Source organism: Camelus bactrianus, chromosome 11 (genome assembly GCF_048773025.1).
Source record: "Camelus bactrianus isolate YW-2024 breed Bactrian camel chromosome 11, ASM4877302v1, whole genome shotgun sequence".
NCBI lineage: Eukaryota > Metazoa > Chordata > Mammalia > Artiodactyla > Camelidae > Camelus > Camelus bactrianus.
The window spans coordinates 40,031,648-40,051,905 of NC_133549.1; the positions used below are offsets into that span (position 1 = coordinate 40,031,648).

Sequence of the window (20,258 nt, forward strand, 5' to 3'; positions counted from 1 at the left end):
TAGGCCCAGGGCTCAGGAAAGTATGGACACTGAGCTGCAGCCTGTCCCAGAGATGCCTGCCCTGTGCCCATGCAGTGCCTCCGGTTGCAGCTTCCATTGGGCCAAGCAGGACAAGGTAAGGAAGGCCACACCACTGCTGTTTTGGAGGCCCCATGCCAGTACGCCAGCAAAACAACCACCTATTGCCTGGGCTTGCTGCAACCCCTCTTGAAAAGCACCCAATTTCCTCTCTTTTCCTCCTCTGGCTCTAGTTTCAACTGTCATATTCCTGGATAAGGACTGTGTGATGGGTCAGAAGTGCTGGAACCTCACCAGAGTTCTGCAGGGAGGAGCAGGCTGGTTGTCTGGCCCCTGAGTCCTGGAGAGACACCAAACAAAAAGCCTGTCACCCGTCTGCTCTGAAAAGCAAGAAGACAGGCCTGGCTATGGAGACCCAGTGCCAGAAGGGCGAGAGCAGAGCTGAGTCTGGCTTAAGAGTGTCATTTATTTGTCAATGAGAGAGCTATGATGCAACTGAGCAAGAAAGTAGGACCCCTGCGCTGGCCCGTCACTGCATGGCATTCAAAGCTGCTGCAGTAACTGCAGCAGGGAGCACATCCTGAGGTGGTGACCTGTCCCATGGCACTAGCCTGGGGCTGCTTCTTGGGGCTCACTGTCCTGTCCTCTGAGAAATTCTTTGAAAAGTTCAGTCATAATTATCCTTTAGGTTTTTCTTTTCTGATAATAAAATCCATGCTCTGTGCAGAAAATTCTAAAATGGCAGGACAGTACCAAAAGGAAAATGTCAATGAGTCACAGCTCCCTCACCCTAAGATGGCCTCTGTGAGTATCTTCATGGGTCTCCTCCAGGCATCTATGCGGACATGTACACACTGTTAACAGCATTAGGACCCAACTCTATACAGAACTGTAATATGCTGCTTCTTTTTTTTTAAAGCCTGCTTCCTTTTTTCTGCAATATGCTTCTTAAATGACAACATAACATTAATTGCTTCCATGTATTATGCCAGGTTCTGTACTAGGGACATTGACTACATTATGAAGTAGATATCTTGATCACCTCATTTCATAGATGCAGTAACTAAGCTTTGGATATGTTCAGTTTTGATGCCAGGTGCCATAAGTGCCACAGGTCCCACGTGTGCAAATTGGAAACTTGCCTCTTGGGTTCCTGCCCCTAACCGTGCTGTTCTCCAGCCCTTTTCACTGAACATTCCCTCATGAGCCATTTCGAGTTAACTTACAGAGGTGCTGGGTCTACTCCTAACTCTCCAGCTGCTCTGCTCTACTTGCCAGAGGAGTTCCCTGCCCCCTGCAGAGAGCATCCCTGAAATGCAGGTCCTAGAGACGAAGGTGCCACATTCCGCTGAAAGACCCAACCAATTAAGACTCCACAGGCGCCCAGAGAAGAGAGAATAGTCTGAGGGTGAATACCCTAGCTTAATGCCTGTATCAAATAACCCCTCTCTGTGAAGAAGCTCAAAGCATTTCATGTAGTTCTCCAAGGAAGATACAGACCCACGGAAGAGGAAGGAATTTGCCTCACACCATGCAGCAGCTCAGCAGGAGACGCATTCACCTTTCCCCCGGCAAACCTCAAGGTACTGGGATCCCACTGTCCTGGGCCAGGGCACAGGCCCCAGCTAAGGTGATTCATTCCACAGGGCTTCTGGCTCTATCACAGAGACTTAAAGGTGGCCACCTCTCCACTTGGGTAGAAATGGAAAACATCCTCAAAGTCAGAGGTCAGCCGACCTGTTTAGTGAAAGGTGAGATATCAAGTATTTTAGGCTTTGAGAGCCCTACAGTCTGTCACAACTACTCAGCTCTGCTCCCACATTACAAGAGAAGCCAGAAGATAATATGTAACAGGCATGTCTGTGTTCCAATAAAATTTTATTTACAAAAACAGGTGTCCATCAGGATTTGACCCACAGGCTGTACTTTGCCCTTTGCCAACTTCCGTTCTTAGGACTTAAGTTTTCCCTAAAAACACCTATATTTAAATATTGGATAGATTATAATTTACATGCAAACCACTTAAATTTTAGACCATAAGGTCATTTCTGAGGGGTTGACCTGTTTTATTTCAGTAGAGTAGAAACACAATCTTTCAACCATTAATCTAAAATCTTGGGAAAGTGCAGACAAATCAGGGGTTGTTTTGCCTTATAGTTGGTCAGTATTACTAACAGATGAAAGGGAAAATATTTTACAGATCCATAGCAACCAGAAAAGAGGATAAATCAGGCCGAGGGAAAGAAAATGTCAGGCAAATCAAAAAGAGTATGAGGAAGAAAAATGATATTAATATAACCAGGCAGCTCCATTTGGCTTCAGTTAGCTGACTGGGGCAATGCAACCAGGAAAGGAGAGAACTAGATAGCTCTAATTGGTAATGATGGAGCATCTCCTTTCAGAAAACTTTACTTGAGGCAAAGATATTAAGATCACATATACTTGGGACATCTAGAGAGAAGTGATCCAGGTAAGTCACTGATGAGAAGCTGAACTGTAGCCTAGCAACATCTCACGACTGGGGATGCTCTCAGCACCTCATCTTCCTGGCTTCCTTCACTCACCTGTAGAGCAGGGATGAGGCAGCGAGGCTCAAACTACATCCTAGACCTGGAAAGAGAGCCCTCTGGTGTGCTGTTGGGCACAGGTGTGCAGAGGCTGCTGACACCCCTGGGAGAGAAGAGGGGTCCCCTCTCTAGGCTGGAGAGCCTTAGCAGAGGCAAGCTGAGGGCAGGGTTACACTGCAGTAAGGTCCCAAGGATAAGAATGGCAGGGCTGAAAAGAATCCCTGCTCAAAGTACTGCAGCGGCTCCAGCACCTTCTGGGGAAGAACCTCTAATAATGCAGGCAGGAGATCTCAAAATACCTCAAAGCCAAGCACATCTTAAATTTAAAAATTTTTGAAAAAAAAAGTTTTTTCACTCCCCAAACTGGTTGTTTCCCCTTCATCCTTAAAATGCTTTTGTAGCTCTCCACTGCCCTTAGAATCAAATCCAGACTCTTCACGTCTTTGAGTCCAAGTGCAAGTGCAAGGCCCAGCATTTTCCTGTGCCTGCTGAGCCTCCTGCTTTTCCTGAGTCCTTTCCTCTCCCCACCCCCTCCAGTCCCTCATGTTCCTCAAGCTCTTTCTCTCCTCAGGGGCCTACACATGTTGTTCCCGCTGCCAAAAAAAAAAAAAAAAAAAAAAAAAAAAAAAATTCTTCTCCTCACTCTGCCTTTGGGCCTGTCCTGGCCCGACTCTCCAGTCTAAAATGAGTCCATCACCTTCTTCTTTTGGAGCACCCTGAGCTGTCCCTTTCTATCTTACGGAATCAAATATTTATTCGCCTGCGTTTTCAGTGTCTCTCTCCACTGCCTAAGGGCAGGGATCCTATCTGTTTGTTCCACATGGCTTACCCAGCATCTGACAGCGTCCTTGGCATGTAGCAAGCACTTAAATAAAAAAATACAACCAACGAAAAAAGCACTCTCTCCCCCAAAGGCCTCTCTTCATTTAAAATGGATCCTCGGAGGCCCAGAGGCGATAGCCGGGAAAGCAGTGCTGGTCAGGGCGTCCCTGGAGACCAGCTCCTGCCACTCAGCAGCTGCAAGAAATTCTCCAAGGCCCACCACATCTCCAAGCCCCTTTCCTCACCTGAAAAGTGGCAATATGAGTATCTTCCTCACCGAGCTACCTACTGCAGAGGTCAAATAATGGAATGGAAGTGCCTAGGATGACTAGGTGCTCAATAGCTACTGTTTTATTTACTTACTTTCAACTATAAAAAAGCAGGTTAGGGAAAAAAAAAAAGACCTCAGCAGGAAAAGACTGAATTGCATGTGTAACATTAACTTTAGGAAAGGTAAGAGGAGGCAAAACTCAAGAAAACTCCACAATTCATTGGGATTCTTTAATAAAACTTGACCTGCTGTCACTATCTGGCAAAGTCTGACTTCAGGCAGCAGGCTGTGTCCCTCACCAATTCCAGCTTCAGAGACAGGAAGCATGATGGATGGGTTCCTGTGCTAAATCTAAACTGCATGAGAACTGCAGAAGAGCTTACCCGTTTTCCTAACCCCAAATGCACCCCGTTTAACATGTATTAACAATCTCCCTCAGGCCAAGCAACCTAAGAAAGGAGACCAGTTCTCAAGGACTCAGAAGGGTACTTTTGTTGCTATAAAAATAATTTTATATAACAATCATTCTGTTGTTTGTTGAAAACAATTATAACATTTATGAATGATCACAACAGTATTATTATAACAATATAATCATTCATGTGCAATGCCTGTTAACATGTAAAATGTTCATTTCCCTCAATCCAGCAATCCAAATTCTAGGAATTTATCCCACAGATATACTTAGGCAAGAGTGCACAGACATACACATACAAGGATGCTGACTGCAAGTTTGTGGCAAGGAAAAATTGGAAATCACCCAAATGCCCAACAACAGGAGACTGGTTAAATACAGTATATCTAAATAATAATTTTAAAAATATACAGTTAGAAAGAACATACCAACATGGAAAGATGTCCAAAAGATATTAAGTAAAAAAAAGCAAGTTGAAAAACAGTATGAAAAACATGGTGCATTTTTATAAAGCAATGATAGTTTTACACAGATATATGCATTGAAAATAAAATTGGAAAATAGGAACGCCAACGTTCCTGTCAATGGGGGAATGAATTACGAAGGATTTTCAATTTGTGTCATATAGTTAGCCTGGTCCACACTGCAGATTCAATCAGCCTCCAGCTCTGACGGCTCAGGATGCTAAGACGGTGCCATCAGTCTCCCTGCTTGGACCCGAATCACAAATTAAGCCGACTCAGCACATGCCATGAGGCTGCTATTAAATGGCAGCAAGGGAAGGCACTTGAACTTCCAGTGTCAGTTACAAGGTTTGGGGGTGGCCACGTTTCTCCCAAAACTCAAGTGAAATTGCCTTGGAACTTGTGGTTAAGGCCTACCAACAGCAGAACTGAGAGCAGATAGCCTCTCCAGCAGAATTCTAAAGCGCAGCTCAGAAATCAAGCCCTGCGGAGTTAGGGAATGGTTTTTTTCTAATGAAACCCACAGGGTGGGGGTGTGGGGGCAGGAGAGCAGTCACCGGCAATCTGAAAAGAAAGAATGAGTCAATCGTAAAATTAAAAGAGAACAAGGAAGAGAAACTGGCTCCAAAGCAGGAAGGAAAGTAGCTGAAGTGTCTACTGGTGAAGTTACTAATGTATTTACTGCAGAATTTCCCAATGATTCATGACAACAGCTGAATTTGGTTTAAATCTCTGTAGCAGGTGAAATGACAACAGCCACCTTGTCATATTCTCTTTCCACTTGACACTTCTGTACTGGCCCAGCATCCTGATCAGTCCTCTGAGACCAGGTAAGGCTGGGGCTTCCTGGGTGGGGGTGTAGATACCATTTTGCTCACCTGGTGGCCATTCCCTTTCTTACTAACAGAACTCTGATTTCCTCCCTCTGCCTTTCCTTGGCCATGACTTTCAGGGAACCAGGGCCCATCCCCAGCCCTGGGAAGTGGATATTGATCAGCAAACTAAAATGTCTCACATTCGTGACATTTTAACTCTACCAATGAGATGCAAGAGGAGATCAATGAGGGCAGTTCTGTGGAGGGTTTGGTCTTTAACAGAGACATAGGACAGAAATGTCTCTCTGACTGCTTGTAGACTCTGTCAAGAGTGATCCCAGGATGCTACAGATCGTGGCAGCCATCTTTGGAATATGAAGAAATCAGTTAAAAAAGACAATCCATAGTGCTGAGGAAAGCAGAGCTCAGGTCTTTATAAACATCGCTGAACAGATGACAACCAATCCTGCAACTGTCCCACCTCCAGTTGACTTGCTGTGTAAGATAAGTAAGTACCCTCATTGTTAGGCCATTTTAGTCAGGTTGTTCAATTACTTGTAATCAAAATCATCCCAACAGATACAAGAAAAAACAAAAGTGCCTGCTGCATCTATGCATTCTCTAATGATTTGATTTCTAAGCATAACTGCACACCACAGTCACTGAGGTAGTACGTGCCCCTACAGCCCTGTAAGAGCAACTGATTTTTCCTACCCAGAGCCATATCTCTAAGGTTTCTGCCAGTGCTTACCCTCTGCTTTAGAGGACTTCTCTCCCACTCCATGTAATCAGAAGTAAGGAAGGGGGAGGACTTTAAATATAAATCCTGGTGCTCCATCTGGATCACTAACAACAACCAGGTGGTCCTATGACCTAGGCAGAACTACTCTGAGTCGGAACTTCCTCAGGACTGATAGAGGAATGTTGGAAGAAAGTAGCCTTCTGCCTGCTGGGACTACAAACTGGGAGAACTGGAAACTGGCTGGTGGTGCTCAGCTTTCCTGGCACGTGGGCTGAGTCAGTCTGCAGTGTAAGACTAACACACAAGTCAGAGCCCTGAGGATACTGTTTGAACACATAGATCAAGCCATGCCTGAAACCCTGGACATCTCAGTAACCTGAGCCAATAAAGTCTGTTACTGTTTTGGGTAGTTTGTGTTGGGTGTCTGTCATTTGCTTATGGTTAGAAGCATTCCAACTAAAATAAACACTAACCTGCTCCACCACCACATCTTGACTCCTTCACCTTCTCTGGATACTCTTCCTTCCCAGGCCTCTCACATTTCCATTTCCTTTTCTCTATAGTTCGGCTTCCCACCTCTGAGCACCAAAAGGTGTCTGTCCTCCAGCAGGTCGGGGCTAAGTTACAGAACCCATCCAAGTCATTCTTCCAAGCAAGCACACAGCTCCACAGCCGGACACGGACATCACCTCTCCTCATCCCACCCCTCGGCATCTTATCGTCTCTTTCCCTTGCCTCCCACTGCTCTGATGCTGTTTCTAAGTCTGAATGGTAAAGCTGTGGATGCTGTTTAGACCTGGAAAAGCAGGTCTAAGCATTCCACTTGCTTGATACTACTCAGCATGTTCTCACATGTAAATGGGCGGGGTGCTCCATGTAAGACACTGAGTTTAAGGTGGACAGCCCAGGTGAAGCAAGACCGTCACACAGAACTACACTATCTATGTACACACCAAACATAACATACATGTTCTGTATAACAGCGTCTGTGTAACCCTTGTAGAGTGTAACCAGCTGGGGGACAGAGCAATGCCTACATGTCACAGGGGAGGTTCTCTGCAGCATCAGGAGAGTGCGAGAAAACCAGAGAGGTCTAAACCCAGTTTTACAAAACAGTTATAATAAGGAGCAATTATACACACTATAAAAAGATTCTTCACTTTATAAAAAAGGGTGTATTTACAAGGTTTACTTACTAACCTGCATGGGCTCTACTGTATACAGAATAGGATTTGGTTTGCATAGGATTTTATGGGCACTGCCAACTATATGTCAAGGAGCCATAGTTGAACTGAATTTGCTTTTTGGTTGTATAATGGGATGTACAAAAGAAGGCCATTTTATTTGTATCACTATTACTCATTTTCTGTGTGGAAGAAAGATAATGGCACCAAATGTCATCGTATCAGCTGAGGCAGGTTTCTGATACAGGGACAATCAAGGCATTTCCTTCCTAACAGGGTTTTCCTGCAAAATGGGGTATTCATTATTTCTAAAAAAAACAAAAACAAAAAACCCGAAAACAAAAAACCAAGGCACCCACCTTCTCTATCCATACAGTTTTTAAAGACTGAATAATAATAACTGTATGTAATACTTACATAGTACTTACTGTGTATCAGGCACTGTTCTAAGTGCTTTGCAGGTATTAACTTATTTCATCATCTCAATAACTTCATGCATAGTTACTATTATTAACCCATCTGCTCATCTATAAAGCAGAGATATGTTGCCCAAGGGTAGGGGGCAGTAACTGGCAGAGCTGAGATTAAAAACGCAGGCAGTCTGGGCCCAGGGGCATGCTCTTAACCATCATACTAGGCTGTCCCCTTGGTCTAGCAGAATGTGCAGGATGGCGAAGAGTACCAAGGAGAGAAGCAGTGGGGGGGCTACCTACCCTGTTACCAGTGAGTTCAGGTGCATGGAGCTGAGGACCTGTACTATGCAGTGAAACAAGAAAGGAAGAAGAAAGGAGGGAGGGAGGGCGGGAGAGAGGAGAGAAGGAGAAAGGAGAGGAGGGGAGAGGGAAAGAGAGAAAAGGAAGGGAAGGAAGAGAAGGGAAGGGCAGGGAAAAGAAAAGGAAAGAGGAAAGGAAAGGAAAAGACATAAGGGGATTGAAAGAAGGCACAAGGGAAGTTCCTGGAGTCTGTTTCTTGCTTTGGGTGCTGGTTACACGATGTGTTTGCTTTGTGAACTCTCAGCAAGCTGTACTTTTTATACACATATTTTGTGAATAAAAAGGTAAAAGGTGAAAATAGATATTTAAGAGGATTTCAGTGATATCCTCTATTTTCCAAATGTTCCCGAATGCCTGAGCAAGGCATGCTGGAGCTAAGAGGTCATGTGCACAGTGCAATCACCCATGTAGGTGAGTCTCAAATCTCACTGTCCAGCCGGAGACATGTAGCAGCCCCAACATCAGCTGAGCTACAGGCATCATGGTTAAGAGAGTGGTGTTGAGAGCTATAATGCCTGGGTTCAAGTTTTCTTTTGCACCTACTAGGTGTGTGATTTTGATCATGGTCCTTCACCTCCCCATGCTCCCTTGCTTTCTGCAACTGTCAAGCTGGTATAACACAGTGTCTAACTCACAGGGCTTTACTGAATATTATATGAGCACTTACAATCATGCCTGGCATGCAGAACACACCACTAAATGTTAGCTCTTGTCCTCACCATTCAGGCCCATAGCCATGGTCTTTCTTAACATCAGTTGCCATATACTTTTCTTTATCATCTCACCATTACTTAAATAATTTATTATTACCCACTGCCATGTTTCAAAAAGGATTTAAGGTAGATTTGTTTTAGCTGTTACTTAAGCAGTACAATAGTAGTACAGTAGAAACTCAGGTATTATACTTTGGGGAGTGGAGTCATCCTGCCACTGCTGTGAAATGCCTGAAGTGATCTGTGGGCACAAATGACTGCTATCACATTACAGACACCATTAAAGGGGCCGTGGGAGTGGATGGTACTCCAAAGCAACACCAGTCAATGTATACTCAAGAACCAGCCACGACTTTTTATTTTCAAAATTTTCAATCCCATAGACAAGTCAGAAGGACAGTACCACACATCCTTCACCTAGATTCACCGGTTCTTAACATTTTGCCACATTTGCTTTTTCTTCTCTCTCCCCTCCCCACTTTTTTTTTTTTTTTGCCAAATCATTCAAAAATTAAGTTGCTGACATCATATCATTTTATTCATAAATACTTCAGCTTTTATCTCCTATGAACAAGGACATTATCCCACATAAACTGTTACCATATCACACCCAAGGAATTTCACAGTTGTTTACTACTGTTATCTAATATACAGTTTATATTTATAGTTTTTCTAATTGCTCTAAAAATGAGCTTTTTTCCCCCCAATCCAGCATCCAATCAAGGATCGTAAGTGCACTTAAATTGTCATGTTTTCTTTGATCTAGGATGGCCCCTGCCTCTTGCCATTTTGTATCTTTCAGAGGATTGACATTTTTGAAGCGTTCAGACAGCTGTCTTGTAAAATGTCCCACAATCTGGATTTGTCTGACTACTCAGGATTCAACTCAGGAGAAACATTTTTGGAAAAGTGCTATGTGGTTGATATTCTATGCTTCACAGTGTAACACGTAAGGAGGTACATAGTAGTCATTTGTTCCATTTTTGTGTTGCCACATTTGATCATTCAGTTAAGGTGATGCCCACTCAAACCTTACCTCTGTAAAGGTATTATTTTTCTCTTTGTAGTAAATAAGTAATCTGTGGAGGGATTCTTTGAGTCCTTGTGAAAATCTTGTTCCCCAACAGTATTTTTAATCCAGTGGTTTTGGTATCCATTGATAATATGCCTGAATCAGTGATTACATTAGTGTTGCAAAACAGTCACTGTGATGTTTATTGTGTGAGTGAAGTTAAATCCTTGCAAATTAGATCTTATTTTTCCCTTGACTTGTATTATTTCAGAAGTTCATCTGCTTGACTCTGACAGTGATTCATAATACCTGTTTTACATTTCTCTGATCTTGATCCACCTGAGCAGGTATATTAAGTGCAAACAAACATATAAATGCACTGGCTTAAGCAATGGGCAGGAATTTACCTGTCTATACAAGCAGGAGGTTGCCTAGTCTTTAAAGTCCCCCTTCCTGTAGTAGATCAAATTCCATATCAAGAAAAGTCTATTTTTCCAAAGATAGTTCTATACCGAGTCAGCTTCAGGCATCCCAAGAAGGGAGAAAAGGGGACACAACAGGTTCAGGCAGTAGACTCCTGGCACGACGTTAAAAGATTGTGCAGGGAGGAGGGTAGAACTCAAGTGATAAGAGTATGTGCTTAGCATGCACGAGGTCCTGGGTACAATCCCCAGTACCTCCATTAAAAATTTTAAAAAAGGTAATAAATAAACCTAACTATCTCCCCAACCCCAAAAAATAAAATAAAATAAATTAAATAAAAGATCGTGCAGACCACTCTAGGACAGTACTAAATCACATGGGCCAGCTGCTACAGACAGCCTGCCACCCCTGCCCTTGTAAATTATATTTCTTCCTGGTCAACGGTCCTTTAGAGCCCAGACAACAACCCCAGACCAGCTGCATTCGAATCCCCTGAGAAGCTGGTCAAGAAACAGATGCCCCAATTCCACCTCTGGCCAACTGAATCAGAGCCCTGTGGAGTGTTTGGGAATCAGTGTGTTGTGATCCCAGGGGATCTCATGAGCAGCCAGGTTTGGGGATCCTTGCTTAGAGAAGACCCAATGTAGCCTCCAAAAGGGGACTATCCCATGGGACACACAATGGTAGGTGGTAGTTAAGGATCAGTTCCATTACACGACAGCCATGCAGCCAACAACTGACCCTTGGGGGTCTAGAATGAGGGCAGAGGGCTTCAACCTAGATGGTCAATTGAACCTCCAGTTTATAACATACTCAAGGCTGAAAAAAAAAAATCACTGTACTTAGAGAAGCTGCCAGGTCTATTCTGGTTCTCTAAATTTAGTCTCTACCAGAAGCATCTAGGAACATCACCCCCAAAGATTCTGAGTCAGAGATCTCCTCTGGGGCTGAGGAATGTGTGCTTGCAATAAGCTCTTCAGATGCTTCTAATGCAGAGGTCCAAGGACCATACTTTGAGGGACCCTGGCCTAGATGCCGGTCTGCTCCCATTTATGACAGTCAAAGAGCAAGAGTTGGATAAAAGTGTCCTGGCTTTCATTTGAAGGCTACTTACCAAACCAAAGAAACAAAATATGAAGTCACATGGGAAATGTTTCTGAGCAAATGATTAACCACACAGAAACATCCAGATGATATGAAATGCTCTATAAAAGGTACTGAATTTCACTCCAACATTTCATCTTCCTGGAGGACTACAGGCAGGCTGAATCAAGAGCATGAGACCAAGGCTCCCAGCACAAAGCCGCCACTTCAGGTTCCATATTAGCAGTCTCTAGAGAGACACCAGGAGCACAGGACCATCCCTTGGGGGCACTTGAATCGTCTGAACCAAACAATATTTCTGACTGTCAAGGTCCTGCCTGATTCCAGCTTCCACTTCACACTGTGAGGGAGCAAGCTCCTGGCAGTTCTCCCTCTCTCTGCCCTATCCTCTACTGTTAACCCAAGCCCTAGCCAAGATTAACACGTGTGCTGTGGTCCCAGAAATGGGGATGGCTAGGCCACAGGCAACAGGGAGCAAGGACCATGCTAATAGTGGGAAAGGGAGCAGACAGAGAAAGAGCTGGTCAGCTCCATGCCAAGCTGGCCTTTGGCTCGCAGGGAATCAGAAGAATGGCTGGCAGACTGCAACCAAGGCTTAGGGTGTCAGGGCCTCCCACTCGCTGCCGGAGGTCACAGTGACATATCCTTCCCTTCCATGGTCCAGGCACCTTTCCATCCAGGAAATAACCCAGCCTCATGGTACAAATGGGGTATAGCACTCCCAGGAAAGGTCCCTCCACAGATATCAAAATATACCTGCAGGTTCCCACTCCAAGCAGGTTTATGGCGAAAGAACCACCACACCAGCCAGCCCCCAGGGCTCTTACCTGACTGGAACACATATCGGGCCAAGCCTTGCATTAGCTCTGCTGGCCATGTTGGGGGCGCAGACTCCCCTGTTTCTCTCTTCAGACGAAATGTCAACTCAAAGCCAAAACCACTAGGTCCATCTGTTCCTGTGAATCTGGAACAAATAAAAAGCAAATGTTTTAGTTTAACTACCTTAGAGAGAACACTGTTTTGTGTCTAATTAAAGTTCTCTCCCTTTTTTTGGTAATCTCAGCATCCAAACCCCTTAATTGGAGGAATCTCAGGATATGAGCCTTGAGGGGAGGAAGGACCTCGATAAGCCCGTAAGGAACCAGAACTCTAGCCTTGCCCTCCTGCCAGCTACGGCACATGTGTGTGACCTGCCAATCAAATTTCCCTGCTCATACTCTAATTTATGAATTCCAGATTTTGTGGCACTGGAATGTTACTTTCTGTATGACTGAGGCTTCATTACTGAAAACTGTCCTTATTCACACTCTTTATTCCTTCAAGCTATTTATAAGCGCCTGCTTTGTTTGCTAAGGATACATGTTTTCCTGTATGCTCCGTGAGGATGAGACCAATTCTTTTCTCCCACCTCCACCTTGCCCCACAAGGGGACAATCCTTGGGCTGAGCTGGCTGGCCTTCAAACTCAGCATTTGTGGGCGGATCTCAAAGCAGATTCCAAATACTGGGAAGACCTATGATCTTCCTGAAACTCAGCACCCCATGTGCATTCATCAATCAGCACGTGTTCTTCCTGAAACCTGGCACCCCATGTGCACTCTGCAATCGTTGGAACCTGGAGGAAGAAGCATGGTTTGCCCTCCTTTCCCATCTCCAAGTGGCCCAGAATGATGAGGGTTATCATCTCTGTGATCACACACATCACAGTGACAATAAGGCAGGGGAGCAGTGTCTGCCTCCCTATCTGCTAGGAAATGCTTGGGAACCTGAGTCTCCAGGGGAGTCCCTGAAATGGACTTCTGCCAGAAAGGGAGATGGTGTGGATTAGAGAGAGCAAGGACTGGCTGGTGGTGACACCTCCTCAGGTGAGGGAAGCATCCAGGGAGGGGCTCTTGCGAGCTACAGGAGGCTTGCCAGCCCAGGAAGGGTTAAAAGTTAAAATCTGTTCATGATATAATTTTCAGTAATTATATCTTGTACAAACATGAGCCACAATGATTATACACATGTAAATTCCTTAGCATACAAACACAAGCCATAAGATAAGATGGCAGCCAACACCTCCTTGCGAGCCAAGTTAGTGGAACAGGTGGTAAGAGGGGGCAATGTTGAAGGGATGATGATGCAGTCAGTGTCCAACCCTGGGATTCCACATGGTGTCTTTCCTCCATCATCGTCATCACCACCCACAAGGGGCCAGGACAGGAGACTGGACAGAAAGAAATACCAAAGCCTCAGGAGCTCTGACACCAGTGCGAGCCTGTGGGCCTGGATGGGTCCAGCCCTTCCACACTTGCTGCAGTGGGGAGATCACCTCTGAGAAGCTAAGTTCTCTAAAGGACTGAAAAGAAAGGCTTAGAATCATTTTATCTGGGCATCTAGCAATGTGGGAGGCAGATTCCATTTTGGGGTACACACCAAAATTTTGGAGACTGGGCTAGAAAATGCTTGGCAAGATGCAGTGTAAGCTATTTTCTTTCCTTGCTGAATTGCCCTGGTTGGGGGCAATTCTGCAGAGAGAGGCTGAGGGAATAGCAAAGCAAGTTGAGACTGGAAGAGCTGCCTCGCAAGGGCTGTGGGCTTGAGAAGGGTGTGAAAACCTGGGGTAATGCAAGACTGACTCGGAGTTAAACTTGAAAAAAGGAGATTGGTCACTAGGGCAAAGGGAATACTTCAAGCAGCCACCAATTAGAGGCAGCTTTGTAAAATGTATTAGTCCATTACTCCAGGGCTTTCATCTCGGGCCAAGAAAAATACATGATTTCTAACCACAAAAACTTGAGAAACAGACCAAAAGGAACGTGCTCCTTGGACTGTGCAACAGGGAGAACCCTCAGATGCAGAAAGAGAAGTCACATGCATTCAAGCTGCACCGCCTCTCTAAGAAGGGCTGTGCACACAGCACACACATGCATGCACGCACACGCACATGTACACCATCTGCCTCCACACGGGGCGCTTTCTGGGCCAGCTCTGCGGTGGGCAGGCCGGCCCTCACTTGACTGGCTGGGAGGGACAGGGCTGGCCAGATGGTCTCCACCTGCGTTTGATTACCACCCACCAGGCTGGCTGGACGCAACCTCTAAACTCTGAAACATGAGTTTGGAATGGCCCAGCCTAAGGATAAACACACAACCTGGAGCCTGTCAGAAGGCTTCTTCTTCAAAGCAGATTGCCCAAGCAATAGCCAAATGACAAGGTCATTCAATCTTTAAAGTCCCCCGTAGGGGCCTGGCTTGGTCTGCACTTCCTCACATGAGGGCTCTGCAGCCAAAGCAGATCTGTCTGACCAGAGGATGAAGCCCCTCCTGAGGAGTGGCCCTCTCGTGCAACCTCCAAGAAAAGAAAGCACGAGAGGAAACTGGCATGTGCTGCAGAAGGTGGGATCTGGGTCAGAGCAAAGAATCTTTCTAACACAGAAGGCTGCTAAAATACTGGCTGGTGGTAAAGGGGCCCAGTGGAATTTCTTCGTACAGGGATTCTTAAAGGAGTACATGACAGATTCTCCCCAATCTGGTAGGGAGGGGGTGAGAGGTTCTAACTGTCTTGCTGCAGAAGGATGGATGAGACAGCCTCTCAAGATTGTTTCCAGTTCAAGAACTTCTGATCCTGCTCACTGAGGGGCCCAGAGGAGAGACTGACTTTGTCCCGGCAGTTTGACGAGCTCAAGCAATGGCTGTGCCAGCCTCAAGAGAAACATCAAACCTACCGACAGGAAAAACATGTGCCTTGAATCCTAGACACAGTTGGCCAACCACTGGAACCTGCCCAAAGGTCTCCTCCAAATCTCCTGATTAAGAAGGTATCACTCAGCCTCTAAGAGGCCAAAATGACCACTAACTTCAGAAAGAAGACAAATAGGAACCTGGGAGAGACTTTCTAGTAAGTAAACACAAAAGTAGGGGTGGACAGAAAAAGCTGACCTAAAAGTTGGCAACTCATGTGCAAATACTATTAGTTATTAGGGAAATTCAAATCAAAACTATAGTAAGGTACCACTTCGTACCCTCTAGGATGGCCAAAATAAAAGACAGGAACAAGTGTTAGTAAGGATGTGGAGAAACTGGAATGCTTATATGTTGCCAGTGGCAATGTAAAATGGCAGAACTGCTTTGGGCAACAGTTTGGCAGTTCTTCAAAAAGTTAAATATACCATGTGACACAGTAGTTCCACTCCTAGGTATACACTCAAGAGAACTGAAAACATATTTCATGCAAAAACTTGTACATTAATGTTCACAGTAGCATTATTCATAATAGCCCAAAAATGGAAGCAACCCAAATATCATCAATGGATAAATGGATAAACAAAACGTCGTATATCCATACAATGGAATATTATTTGGTAATAAAAAGGAATAATGTACTGATATTTGCTACAACATGGGTGAACCCTGAAAACATGCTAAGTGAACGAAGCCAGATATAAAAGGCCACATGTTGTATGATTCCATTTATATGAAATGTCCGGAACAGACAACTCCATAGAGACAGAATGATTAGTGGTTGCTAGAGGCTGGGAGAGGAGAGAATGAGGAGTGACTGCTAAAGGGTGTAGAGTTTCTTTTTGGGATGATAGAAATGTTCTGGAATTAAATAATGGTAATGGTGATGATTGCACAACCTTGTGAATATACTAAAATCCACTGAATTGTACACTTTAAAAGGGTGCATCTCATGGTATGTAAATTATATCTTAAAAAAAAAAGCTGGCATCTCAAGTACATCTAAGTGCTAGGGGAGGCAGGCCAACCATGCCAAGTAAGCCAGGATCCACATTATTAATACCACTACAATTAACTGAACACCTACTAAGTTTGAGGCCTTGAACTAAGCACTTTTCTGATGTCATATTGTTTAATTCTCCAACAACCCTGTGACTCAGCCATTGTTATCTTCATTTAACTAACATATGAGAAAAAGACACTTGAGAGAGTTTAAGTAATATTCTGTAAATCACACAGTAAGCAAGTGATGGATCTCAGACTTGAGTTCTGCCTGACTCTAAAGTCCATTTTCTTATTGCTGTGTGACCTCAGGCAATGTATTTAACATCCCTGTGCCTCAGTTTCCTCATCTATAAAATAAGGATAAAAACAGTAACAGTAACTATTCCAGAGTTATGAGGATTAAATGTTTAGAAACCACCTGAAACACTGTAAACATTATATCACTTATACCAAGTGAAAGACAGATACAAAAGACCATATATTGTATGAATTCACTTACATGATATGATAAGTAAGATCATTTGTAATATATGATAAAACGTCAAGAATAGGCAAATCTATAGGAATAGAAAGTAGATCAGTGATTGCCTGGGGCCGGGAGACTGAGGACAAATGTGGAGTCACTGCTAATAGGTTTGGGTTTCTTTTTTGGGTGATTAAAAAAAAGTTCTAAAATTAGTTTATGGTGATGGTTACATAATTGTGAATATACTAAAGACTACTTTAAATGAGTGAACTGTATGGTATGTAAATTTTATCTTAATAAAGCTGTTTTTAAAGAGTGAGGGGCCTCTCACCTCCCTCTCTCTTGCCTTTTGAGATGGCTCATATTCTGTCTATGGAGTGTATATCCACTTTTACTTTAAACTAAACACACCCACACCTCGTGGTCTCTCTGGCCTTCTGAAGTGGCCTGCATTCTATCTATGGAGTATGTATCTTCTTAGTTTTACACTAAAAATAAATAAATAAATAAAAAATAAAAACTGAGGGAGTACAAGTCACAAACTATAGACACAGATATAGATATGTTCCCCTTAAGCAAACAACAGGATGGTCAATCTTACTCATGATAAGAGAAATGCAACTCAAATACAATTTAAAAAAAAACAATGAGATACCATTCTCACTTATCAGATTGGCAAAAATTTAAAAGCATGACATTACATTCTGTTGATAAGGCTGTGGGGAAAGAGGTATTCTCAGATGTTGCTGGTGGGGATACAAATTAGCACAACCTTTTTGGAGGAGAAATTAGCAACACCTAACAAAATTACATATGTTTACCTCTTGACCCAGCAATCCCACTGTAAGAATCTGTGACTGCAAAATATTGGAAACAACTAAACGTCCATTCATAGGAGAGTGGTCCAAAGAGTACTATGCAGCCATAAGGAAGAATGAGGAAGAGCTCTACAAACTGATATGGATACTGTTAAGTAAAAAGAGCAGAAGAGCACTATAGCATGCCACTTTTTGAGGAAGAGAGAAAGGAAGACAGGAAGTGTACATGTATCTGTTCATTTGTGCAAAATGCAACACAGGAAGGATAAATCAGAAACTACTAAGACTGGTTACCTACAGACAGTAGGTGGGAACCAGATGCAAAGGGCTGCAGTGTAGGGTGTGTGTGACATTTCTCTGACCATACCTTTTTTATGGTTATCATTTTTGGATAAATGATAATGCTTTCACATACTCAAATAAAATAAACAAGGATGGAGGAAAATACTAAATGTAATACAGACAGAAATTAATGTACCTAAATGTATTTCAAATGAACAATATAACCACACTGAAGAGGGGGAAAAAAGGTCTCCCAAGTACCTTACATACACAGTATGTTGACCATATGTCCTCAGGTTAAAGACAAAAAGAACAGTAAACAAACACTGAACTCTGATTAGTAAATTTACTTTTTTGCGTTACAGATTAGTAATTCTGAAACTACCTTTTGTGTAAATGTATTGTGGATAATAGGAGCCAGGTTTCTCTCATTGTCAGAAATGTTAAAAATTGGTAAATATACATCAAAGTTAGAAATATGTTAAAAGGCAGGCTAGAATGAACCTCATAGGTGTGATTTTGGAATTACAAATATCAGCATGGTATTTAATAGAGAAATAGATGTAGAAGTAGATAAAAGATAAAACAGATAAAAGTGTGTGTGTGTGATATATGTGTGTATGCTTCCTTGCTCTCTCCACCGAGTGACACACCATTAGCAATGATAACACCTAGCACCCAGATCTTGGTTTCTAAACACCATCCTCCATTAAAAGAAACCAGAGCTCACTGGAGAAATGGTTGATTCCAGGGTTGGGAAAGCACAAAATGAGCCTGGAACTTTTTGTTGTGCCACAAGGTAAGTTAATATTCAAAGAATGATGGGAACATGTCAAAAGTAGAGAGAAGCCAAACTGAAGGGCTCCCACTGGCCAAATCAAGGACACTTTGAGCATTAAAACAAACTGTACTAACAAATTATAACCTATTAATTAAAATAAAAATCTATGACTCCATATTGATTGTAATGGAGCTAGCGATATTGGTACCATAGATTTTGGGTTTACCAATTATATGAGCCAGTTCCTTATTTTATACACATGAGGGGCAGCAACTTTTCCCTCTAGCATTTGGGAAAAGCCTTTCCTGTAAATATATTCAGTGGTGTTTATAAGAGTAAAACATCTGAAACAATCTAAATGTTCTACAAGTAGGGGTGTTATGAGTTCTGGTGCATTGTGTGGTGGGACATTACATAGTCATTAAAAATGAGAGTTCTTGAAAGCAGAGATGTGAGAAGCAAAGGGTTTTCCACCTCTAACTGGTGAGGAGGAACAGGAAATTTAAGTCAGAACCCCACGCTATAGTCTCTATTGTTTGCTGTTTGCCTATTGCTAACCATAAGATAAAAACATAAATAACTTTTTTAAATGGTCATGAAATTGGAACCCTTGTGCACTGCTGGTAGGATTATAAAATGGTATAGCCACTGTGGAAAACAGTATGGTGGTTCCTCAAAAATTTAAACATAGATTAAAGGTTAAACAAAGATTTATCAGATGATTTAACAATTCCACTTCTGGGTATATACTCAAAAGAAATGAAAGCAGGGATCTGAACAGATTTTGTATACCCAGGTTCATAGCAGCTTTACTCAATAGTCAAAAGGTAAAAATAACCCAAATGTTCATCGATGGATGAATGGATTTTTTTAAAACGTGGTATATACATACAATGGAAAATTATTTAGCCTTAAAAAGGAAGGAATTTCTGATACATGCTACAACATGGATGAACCCTGAAGACATTATGCTAAGTGGAGTAAGCCAATCACAAAAGGACAGACGTTGTTTACAATTCTACTCACAGGAGGTACCTAGAGTAGTGAAATTCAGAGAGACAGAAGATAGAATGGTGGTTGCCAGCAGCTGTGGGAAGAAGAGAATGGGGAAGTATAGTTTCAATTTGGGAAGCTGAAAAAGTTCTGGAGATGGATGGTGTTGAAGGGAGCATAACTATATGAAAGTACTTAATTTCACTAAATACACCTAAAAATGGTTAAAATGATACATTTCATGTTATATATATTTTACTAGAAACAAATGGCTTTGAAAAATCATGAAACAAAACTTACTATAATGTGTGATTCAAAATATCTGTGTATACACACACAATGTAAAAATATGTAAGAAAAAATATATGAGAAAAAGACAGGAAGAAAATGCAGTAAAATCACTACAGCGGCTATCACAGTACAATTTTTCTTTTTCAAACTTCTTCACATTTTCCAACTTTTCTACCATTTACACTCTCTAGTCTAGACTGTAAACCCCACAAGGGCAGGACTGAGTCTTGTTTGCTACTGTATCTGCCAGTCTGTTCTGCCAGGCTTCTCACAGAACCTGTTGGCTAAGTGTTTATATTGAACATTCATGGTATGACAGGAGAGGCCAAAACTGTAAGGTAATAAATACGTGGTGATTTGTCATGGCAGCAACAGCCACCAAGCGAGAATCCCAGGAGTCATCCTTCAGCCCTCCCTGTCCCCCTGTGCAGCCAGGCAGTCACCGAGTTCTGTCAACTCTTCCTCCTCCTTCCTCAGCAGCTCTCAAATCTGTCCTCTTCTCTTCATCCACACTGCCACACCAGGGGTTGGCCTTCTTTTTTTTTTTTTAAGTATAGTTGATGTACAATATTATA

General features: G+C 43.0%; 1 protein-coding gene across 4 annotated transcripts in view; it reads right to left on the reverse strand.

Annotated features, from left to right (window-relative positions):
* Nucleotides 1–20,258, reverse strand: part of SUFU (SUFU negative regulator of hedgehog signaling) — a 99,879-nt gene that overhangs the window by 57,164 nt on the left and 22,457 nt on the right. For all 4 annotated transcript variants that reach the window (XR_012510147.1, XR_012510148.1, XM_010970982.2 and 1 more), the window contains exon 3: nucleotides 12,151–12,287. Coding sequence is in view for 2 of the 4 variants with exons in the window: in XM_010970982.2 (XP_010969284.2) it covers nucleotides 12,151–12,287 (137 nt within the window). In the remaining 2 variants the exon portion in view is untranslated. The remainder of the gene's footprint in view (nucleotides 1–12,150; nucleotides 12,288–20,258) is intronic.